A 10,296-nucleotide genomic window follows, 5' to 3' on the forward strand; every position below is an offset into this window, starting at 1 on the left:
GCATATTGTACGGAACCCGAATGGCTTCTTTAGTAAATCACCACTATAAAGTTACTTCTAAACAACTTTTTTTTACTAGAACTTTTTCAAATGAAACTTTAAATGTTGTTTATGCAGTATTTCATATGCAATCTGTTCAGTTTGCTTCACGAGACAATAAGACTAAGTAAAGAGGGCCTACTTAGGTACAATTTGTATGCCAGTGTGTACAAGGCATGCACACACACAGACACACACACACACACACACACACACACAATGGTGGAATATAACAAAGTACATTTATTTAATTCAACTACTGAACGTAGTTACAATTTTGAGGTAGCTTTACTTGAGTATTTCCATTTTATGATACTCTATACTTTGACTTTAACAACACAATGTATAATTAACACACGATGTCAGATGTATTATCGTGGGTTAAAAATACCGAGCATTTTAAAACTATTAAATTGAGGCCGCCATTAAAGCTGCTACATTTAACAGGGATCCCTCGGGTCCTAAAAAAGTCTTAATAGGCATTTAATTCATTAATCTAAAGATAAAACATTGATTGTTATTAAATTGACTTAATCTTTCAAAAGGTCTTGAAAATGCTCAGAAATAGGAAGTAGGATATCATGAATATTTTTTTTAAATTGCTTTGTAAGAGCTCAAAATAATTGGTAACATCTATATTTTTTGTTAAATAATTTAATAGATTCCTTTTTTTAAACAAGTCATGATGGGAGTCCCAATAGAGGAATCTCACATGCCGATTGAGCGATACGAAATCACCCAGGAAACCCAGGATACTATAAAATGTTCATTGTCTTCCGTGTGCTCCACTCTTAAAAGGGTTGTTGTTCTTCAACTTTTGACGTAGATAATATAACTTTTTCCCCGGACAAAAAAGTCATGTTTGATATTACACTAAAAATTAGGCAAAATAAAGTTGTCCTCCTCTAGTTTTGGTTATAAGAAAGTTTGTATTACAATTTTATTCCGAGTGGCATTTAAAAAATATTTAAAATGTTTAAATCTTCCTTGCCTTAAGATGCAGGAACCCTGATTAAAGTGATTCTAATCCACTAATAGAAAAGGATATATTATTCTGAAATGAGCCATTCTGCATACAAACTAATAAAGTATTCAGGTCTTCTACTTGCCTATGTCTTTAAGTATTGTGAATAGTTCTACCACGGCACACACATATCTTGAGATGCAACAAACGCACTTAGTTTTGCCAAATTGTCTTTCGAAACAATTAGAAAATAGAAATAGAAATGGCCGAGCCTTTGCGTGCACCAGTAATTCTGCAGTTTGTGCTGATAAACTCCGGGTTAGTTCACTGCTGCTGTCGGCCAACAAAGAGTCGCCGCTGGTGGGAAAGATGACAGCGTGACGTTACAGCAGCCTCCCTGAATGTCCAAGGTATCTATATATTTAATTGTATTACTAACGCTTTGATCTGAACAAACTTGCTGTTCAGTTGTTACTCTGGGCTTCGTAATGAAGTTTATATAGTCGGAAATGAAAGCAGCAACGTAAGAGTCCAGAATCAGTGTTGCTAACGAGTGGCTAGCTAACTGTATGCTAGCAGGTTAGCGCGATGCTACCTGCTACGATGACAGGCTGGCTAGATGCACTTAGCAGTCTGTTATACAGGAGTCCCGGGATTTTTTTAATTGCCACCTGTTTGAGTGTATGTTTTTTTATGTATGGGTGTAATACATGTGCAGACATTGCAGTGACATAACAGACACAACGTCACATGTTATTGTCGTACCAGCTAACGTTTGGTGTAGCATGTAGCATTAAAACTAACTATCCAGGTGAAGTCAGTTGAGCTGCCTGTGCTCTGTTTAAGGGGCCATGTGTTGGTAGGCACTGATATAATAAACAGAAAATTTGTGAGCACAAACCGGATGTTAATAAACAATAGCCGGTGATTTGTTTACATGCTAACTGTAGTTGTGAGATGTTGCTGTCACAGTATAACGATAGTATCCCATTAAAGACTTCTACCAGCAGACTGCATTTCAAAAAATAAAGTATTCGTTACTTTATGAGTCTTTTATGGTTTTAGCTTCTCAAGTGTGAGATTCTTCTGCTTTTCTCTGTTTCTTTTATAGTAAAGTGATTGTATTTGGGCTTGATTTTGTTGGCAGAGCAGGCAATTTGAGGACATCACCTTGAGCTTTAAAACTGAAAAATAATCTTTAGATTACTATTAATATTCGTTATTTCGGCTTTCCGTTTACAGATGTGGAAAGCCAGTTTAGAAAAGTCACTGCGTGTAAAGCAACTCAGAGTCTACGTCACTTAAGATCAGACACAGAAACATGAACACGTGTGCCACCATGCAAATGTGAAACAGATGTTAGCTCGCAAAGGGCTGAATTGGTTAAAGTGAATGACGCATTTGTCTCGAATTACAAAATAATGCAATGCAGCAACCAGCGTCACTATTAATTGTTAAATTTTAGTCATCCCACCCCTCTTACACTGTTTTAATCACATATTGGTCATTTTGCACGTCACTCTTCTGAACTCACACGTGTTCTAGCACAGAGAAATAGTGTCAGTACTATTTCCAAAGATTGTGGAAGATCTGTGACACAAATATAGCTGCTGTTCTCAGTTTTAGACTTGCATGTTATACTGATACTTAATTAAATTCATCAAACACCTTTCCTCGCAATATAAGCAGTGGATTTGGCCTGACTGTCTCAGAGTAGGAAAAAGCTTATATAATCATGGTTGTATTGATGAAACAGAGTCCCCATGGATGACCTGACCCAAGCCCTCTCGGCCAGCTTTGCTGTGTCTAAGGAGCCCAACAGCACAGCCGCCCCCCACCCTCGGCTGGCCCAGTACAAGAGCAAATACAGCGTGCTGGAGCAGAGTGAGCGACGGCGGCGATTCCTTGACCTGCAGAAAAGGTAAACAGTAAACTATTCTGAATTAATCTTATTTTAATATACAATGGAATTGCTTCTGCCCTTCTTACTTCCATATTGCACCTTGAGCACATTTTACCACCATTGCTTGTAATGCAATGGAGATATATGCTTTTGCTTTGTACTTATTCCAGCTGCATATGTATGGTTGCACTAACAGTTATCAGCCTTAACTCAATAACATGCAGTTATAGAAAGCCCTTTAAAGAAGGCTTCTTTTCAACATGACAGAATTGGTAAATTCAAGGGGGGACATAGATGCTTGGGTGTCAGCTCCAGCTGCAGTTTTATACATGTGTAAATGTTTGGAGTAAATTATATAAATATTTTAATCTCTAAAATAAAGTCACAGTGCATGTATCTGAATGAGCCTTTTTTTCATCACTAATCTCAGCAAAAGATTAAATTACATCAATCATGCGCGGCGTCTGGCCGATGGGGACTGGACGGGGGCAGACAGCGATGGTGAGGAGGACATGGAGAAAAAGGAGGAGGGGGAACAGGGGCAAGACGATCACACAGAGGAGGAGGGGATGGAGATCGAGAGGAGGAAGCTGCCAAAACATTATGCGAACCAGGTCAGTGTTTGATGTTGTAATACTCATAGATATTGTGTTTTATTTCTCTGTTGCATTCTTCATCTTGGCCAGCAGAGGGTGCATGAGTTTATAAAATCACACCTCAGCTAGTAGCTTGTTGAATGCCAACACATTATCATGTTTGGTCTTTTTCAATGCAGTGTTGCTGAAGATGAAATGCAGATTTGCTGTTAACAGAGCTCTTCTTCCTCCTCAGCTCATGCTGTCAGAGTGGCTGGTGGATGTGCCATCAGAGCTGGACACTGATTGGCTGATGGTGGTCTGTCCTGTGGGAAAAAGATCTCTCATCGTTGCCTCCAAAGTAAGAATCTGTCACTGCTTTTCTGTTGATTCACTGCATACAATGAATTTTTTTAGTCCAGCAAGAAAGAAGATGATTTTATTTTTAAGACATCACATGAATAATTCCCCGCGAACAAACCTGTCAGTCAACCACAATTGAGATTCTGTGAGCTGCTTCTAATTGTCTTTTGAACTGGTTTTCATTGCGGCTGTTTTTGATGTGTCATCTTCCAACCCTGATTGAAAGTCTTGACCACTTTTGAAATTTGATTAACATGAATTACAGCAGTCATGATGTTTTCTGGTCTGATCGCACTGTCATGACTGTAGTGAATCAATATTATTAGAGGATCATTTTACTTTGCATTTATTGCTTTTGAATTCAGCACCGCGGTATCTGGAGAAGAACGAGATGAGTTGTGCTTGTGAGTAAAATAAACCACCTTGTCTGAGCAATCCCACACAAAATGAATAATGTGGGCGAACAGTTGGACGGAATTTTCCTGAGCCTGTGATGGAGTAAGAAATGAACAGGAAGGGATTTTATTATGAAACTGTAAAGATGTGTGCTCATAATGCCGTATGAATCATAAAATGAGTTATCTCCTAATTTAGTTCTTGTAATTTGAGTCTGAGTTGCTATTTGTGGCAACTTTATTAAAATATAATGATGTAGCTGCATATATAGACACTGGTAACACATAAGTATGCTAAGGGACTGCAAGAATATAAGGAAAAAAGAAAAAAGGGTCTGACGGTGACGCAGAAGAAGTGTTGAGAAAACTTAAAAACAAGAACTACAAAAAGCATGTTGCGTCAGACTCAAAAGCAACACAAATTTCATAATAATGGTCGTATTGAGCCACAGTGTGTCTCATCGTTCATAGGGAAATGAGAAGTTCTGATCATGCTGATGTAAATGTAAATAATGTCATTAGATTACAATACAGGAACAAAAAGAAAGGTGATCAGAAAACAGGAGGGGTTGTCTGCCTCCATACCGGAAAGGCATCTTGTGAAAAGAAGGAAGGTTTTAAGTTATGTAATATTTTGTCAGTTTTCTTCTACTTTGAGGTATGCTTAGGCAGTATGTAATATTTCATACCTTTCTGGAATTTTACGGTAACTGACGGTATAAGTGTGCCAAACAGACCAAAGGTTTTTGTGTATTTTCTAAAGCTGTAGTATCTCCAGCAGTTGTTCCCAAACTAAGGGTCATGGGCCATTACCGGGGTTCAGAGCTCAGCTGAGCTGATCACTTTTCTGGGTGGGAAAAAAAGTTTAAACAGGATTTCAGCAACTGTTTTATTTTCTCTGATTCTAAACACAGTGTAGATGACATTAGAGATTATTTGTGGAACATTCATTTTCATTTGGGTTTCTCAGTTAGGATAAAAAAAAAAGTTGCCTGCCTGCATGGCGCTCATATAGTAACAGAGGAAAAGGGCGATATACTGTCAGTAGTGCACTTACTGCTGCTTGCAGTAGCACTCATGGGAAGAGTGTCTCATCCAGGGAAGTTACATGGAAGTGAAGCCCATATTAAGTAGAAAGATGTTTTTGCATACTGCTGGTGGTTACGCCCTCATTTGAACTGAGAGTTTTACATTATAAGCAGCAAGGTTGTGAAATGAAGTCATGCTTTGGCCATTTCTTCCTCTGTACTGTGAATCTGCCACTATGACTCCTCCTTGTTGCAAGATTGACATCATTGTTTCGCAATGTGTAACTGTCAGAAAAAAAACATGCCAGCATCAATAAAAGGAATCGATAGGAATTGATAAGGTTGAATTCACGTGATTCCAATGGGTCGCACAATTTCGAGACTATTCTTGATTCCCATCCCAACTGTTTTGATTCATAACAAACCCATCAGTCAAATTCAGTATATCTCTAAACAATCCCCCAGGGTTCCCACAGTCCTGAAAAACTGAGAAAAGTCATGGAATTTCATAGTCACATTTTCCAGATCTGGAAAAGTCATAGAATTAGCAAAAGTTGCTAAAAAATGCAATAACCTTCCATGAAATATAAGGGCAAATCTATTTTCTGTAGCTGTTGATGTGGCACAGCTCTAATATGCTTCATAGTGTGACGTTTTTTTTACCATCATGTGCATTTCTTCATTTTCTGCCCACAGGACATCTCTTTCTTCATGTATGCCAGCTAACTGAATGTATGTTTGAATATATTTTGCATCTGAAGAAAATACAATTATTAGGGGTCCTTGAAAAGTCATGGAAAAGTTTTGAAATTTTATCCATGAAAAATGTGTGGGAACCCTGATCCCCCTCAACAGTAGTTTCAAAATCATCACAAAGACATCATTTATAAGAAGTGATATTAGCTTTCGGTAACTTGTAGTAAGAACTTTTGTTTGGGGTTTTTCCAGTTTACTCTCTGACAACATCGCATTTTTCTGTGGTCGTGTTAAATGTTACCACATTTACTACTCAGTGTATCAAAGTCTGTGGTTGATGAGTTATGGCAAGACTTGAAAATGCTTATCAGCGTGAGATTACTGGTGACTCTGGTACAACATGCCTGTCCTGTCTTACTGGCCGTGGACTGCAGTTTTCCACTCTAAACACACACAAGTCTTTGTTGCACCAGTGTCACTCAACACACCCTGTGATGCAACCGTCTGCATTATCATGATCTGGTCGTCATCTGGTTCCTCATTTCATTGTTTCATATCTTTACCTCATTGACAACAAATGTTTGGGACACAACAACACATCACTCATTATAAAACAGAAGCAGCGCACGTTCTCCGTTGCTTGAGTAAAAACTGAATGAGACCGGTTCCATCTGCTCGTGAACATTCACATTTATTTGTCAGTTACCCAGCGTGGCACCTCCATCTTCTCCAAATTTCTGTACAGCTCTGTTGGAACTTCAGGCACCTGATATCAAAAGTTAGGGGTTAGATATGTGTTGAAACAACCTACACCAAAAATCTATAAACTTTCTGGGATCTGTGGCCCCATTTTTAGGTCTCATTTCTCTCATGACTCCAGCGGTTGTAGTTGTCTGGTTGTCTTATGTATTTAAGTTACGTTTTTCTATTTTTAAGTACATCTAGGGAGCTTCAAATGCAGTTTGCCATAAATTATGATGTATTTGCATTACAGCCAGGCGTGAAACAGGAGTGTCGTCCTAATACCTTCAGTGACATCATATTGTACTTTACTGATCAAGTAACTGTATCAGTGCCAGAGATGATATTATACTGTTTTTAATTTTACTAAATTTTGTAGTTTAAGTTGGTTTCTTAAATGGAGGGTTCAGGTACGGCTTACATAAGATTTTTTTTTTAATGTTTTTTTTTTTTTTAATTAAGCACACATTCTAAAATAATTATACTATAATAAGTGGGGATTAAAAAAAGTGAATGTAAGCCACATTTTATATACAATAATCCCATTTTTAATGCAGTTGTTAACTGCTGTTAACTGATCCAGCCAACTAAAAGCAAAAATGTTTTTATAACCAATAACATTAACATGACGCAAGAGATTTCAAACTCAGATTAACAAAATAACATTATGGTAACAGTCATCTCTCTCCTCTTGTATGATATGTGTTTTTTTCTGAAGGGCTCCACAGCAGCGTACACTAAAAGCGGCTACTGTGTGAACCGTTTCCCCTCCCTGCTGCCCGGTGGGAACCGACACAACTCAGCCATGGGAAAAGGTAGGTGGAACTGTTGTATTAGAAGCACTCAGATTTGTTTTAGCAACAGGACGTATTCTTTTGTTCTTTAGGTTCTCCAGTCAGCTCTCAGTCACCTGTAATTTGTATGATTATGATTTTAGTGATGAGATTTTTACAATCTTAAAGATACTTAAAGCTACAGTAGATAATTTAACATAACAAGACGTTATTGTTTTACAATTGATACTATGATAGCAGTACATGAGGCAGATTTGTGTAAAAAAATCATGCAATCCTCCTCATAGTGCTCCTAATGGCATATCCATGTATCATGAATCATGAGAAAGTTAGCTCCAGCCGTTGGGCGGTGCTCGATTTCAGCTCAGTCCTTTCCAACATGGAGCTACCTTTCTCTTTTTACGGCTAAATGGTACACTAAAACATGTTTCTGCAAATCTTGCTCTGAAATATACAGAACCTAAGTCTTCTTATTTCATTTTATTTAACAGAGATAATATTAATGATTAAGACCACGTTTTGTAATAGTGCATGCTGTATATTTGTAAATGGCCCTTGGTGTGTGCTCTACAGACTACACAATCCTGGACTGCATTTACAGTGAGGTGGACAGAACGTACTACATCCTGGATGTCATGTGCTGGAGAGGCCACCCGGTGTACGACTGCCCGGTAAGACTGGTTTCTAATCCTCCAGCAATCCAGGAATGCTTGTCTAATTGCTTAAGTAGCAAAGTCTGGGCCACAGATGTGCTTTTTTGCCACGTTGCCCATCTCGTTGACTCGGGATTCAAAAATGAGGTTTTTGTTTACAGTACTTGTTTTCTCATCGACAGACTGAGTTCCGTTTCTACTGGCTGCAGTCCAAAGTCCAGGAGACGGATGACCTATCAGAAATCGCCAAACGCAACCCTGTGAGTAACCGAAATTGAGCCTCTTCATGCCCCATTCTGTCCCTCTTAGTTTTCAGTACTCGGTTGTTATTTGAGACGCTGCAACATGTTTGTCCAATCTTAGCTTTTCTGCATTTTGTGTTTGTTGTGCTTTCTGCCTTACTGCACCTTATTTCCACATATGGGATAAATAAAGTCCTGAACATGAACCTCCTCAGGGGGGAAATGAGACAAAGGAAAATTAAAGGCAAACTTCCATTACCATCTATGGTACTAATTGTGCACTAAAGTGATTATTACACACAAATCTTGATTATGTTGCTTTGGGGAAGCCTGAATGAACTTTGAGTTCAAGTTTCACCTTTTAATCTTCAGTGTTTTTGCGGTACAGCCCAGCAGGAGCTAAATCAGGCTAAGTCCTTGTAGAGTAAACTAGCCATTGGAAAGCAATTTCTCACATTTGACATGAAGACAAATTGTGTTTGTAACTAACAACGTGGTGCTCTGGTTTTGTTTGGTCCAACAGTTCCGGTTTGTGAGTCTCCAAAGCACAGACTGTACAGCAGAGCAGATTCAGAAAGCTCTGGCAGCCGAGTACAGCTTCAGTGTAAGAGATATTCTCCTGTACTTTAACTGTTTTCTGCTAAACCTCACTGCTGCTTTTTCCAAAAAGTGTTAGAGGTCCAGTGTCATGCTGCTCATGCCAGTTGTAATGATATATTTTGGAGATAAATTGTCTTTTTTATGAAGCACAAACAGATAAACATTTTTGTATCTCATTAGCCTGTCATCAGTTTAATCCTAAATGTCTGGCTGCAGGTGGATGGTCTCCTCTTCTACCACCGGCAGACTCACTACACCCCCGGCAGCACCCCTCTGGTGGGCTGGCTTCGCCCATACATGGTCTCAGACATCCTGGGTATAGAGGTTCCAGTCGGACACCTCACAGCTAAGCCTGAGTATGCCAGTCACCAGCTGCAGCAGATCCTGGAACACAAAAAAACGTCAAGTGAGGTCCGTCCAGCCAACAGAAGTGGAGGCTACGAGTTAGAGTACCTGTCCACCCCGAGCCAGGAAGGTGGGGACCCTCTAAACTTTCTGAATCAAAAGCCCATAAGGGAAGCACACATGGAGATCTGAGTGGGAGGGTTAACGAGATGCAAATTGCTATCTCTGAGTGGTGGCAGCCCACATATGGCTCTTTAGAATGTCTGCTGAATGGTTTTGCATATCTGACCAATTGCAAAGCATGGCTAATTCTAATCCGGCACTGCTCAGGACACCCTCAGAGTGCAGATTAGTAGAGCTGTGCTGCATGTGTTTTTAAATGGCTTAAACCTCCGTCACTTACATCACATACCTGTTGCAGAACTCCGAAACAGATTGGTTTCTTTGAGAGTAAGTGCAGCCTTTAGTCGTTTTAATTACTTAGTCACGGTCTGTTACACAGATTCCTTACATAACACCGTAGGCAGTCGCATGCGATCAAAAGATAGAACAAGAGGTTTCTTGTGCAAGATATACAGCAAAGTGCAGCACGGTACATGTTGCAGTGAAGCGTTACTTTGTTGCTTTGCACTTTCTTCACTTACAACAGATCTTGCATAAGAAACATGCTCAGCGCTGTCAGCTGTTTGCAGGGTTTCTGTGTCGATCACTGTCGCTGACCCACCAAAAAAAAATTACCAAATTTCTGAGCAGATCATTAGTTTGAGCAACAGAAATGGGGGTTTGCACTTAGTGTTTTAGAGGGTGAGGTGTTGCTGACCGGTCAGACCTTGTGAGCTGCGATCATGCCCAACAGCAGCAGTGACACAGACTTTTACAATTTCACGTAAAATTTAAAATTGCTGAGAAGATGTTTTAAAGCATATGTTTCTAAATAAATGTTTTTTATTGGCCTACA

General features: G+C 39.2%; 1 protein-coding gene across 1 annotated transcript; it reads left to right on the top strand.

Annotated features, from left to right (window-relative positions):
- Positions 1–1,325: 1,325 nt before the first annotated feature.
- On the top strand, positions 1,326–10,296 carry snupn (snurportin 1). The gene is made up of 9 exons (XM_042496311.1): positions 1,326–1,413; positions 2,760–2,924; positions 3,337–3,520; positions 3,738–3,842; positions 7,423–7,519; positions 8,072–8,169; positions 8,334–8,411; positions 8,917–8,997; positions 9,210–10,296. The coding sequence occupies exons 2-9, from the start codon at positions 2,767–2,769 to the stop codon at positions 9,528–9,530; spliced, it is 1,122 nt and encodes a 373-aa protein (XP_042352245.1). The 5' UTR covers positions 1,326–1,413; positions 2,760–2,766; the 3' UTR covers positions 9,531–10,296.

The sequence above is a fragment of the Plectropomus leopardus genome, chromosome 11 (assembly GCF_008729295.1).
Source record: "Plectropomus leopardus isolate mb chromosome 11, YSFRI_Pleo_2.0, whole genome shotgun sequence".
In the NCBI taxonomy this organism is placed as follows: Eukaryota; Metazoa; Chordata; class Actinopteri; order Perciformes; family Serranidae; genus Plectropomus; species Plectropomus leopardus.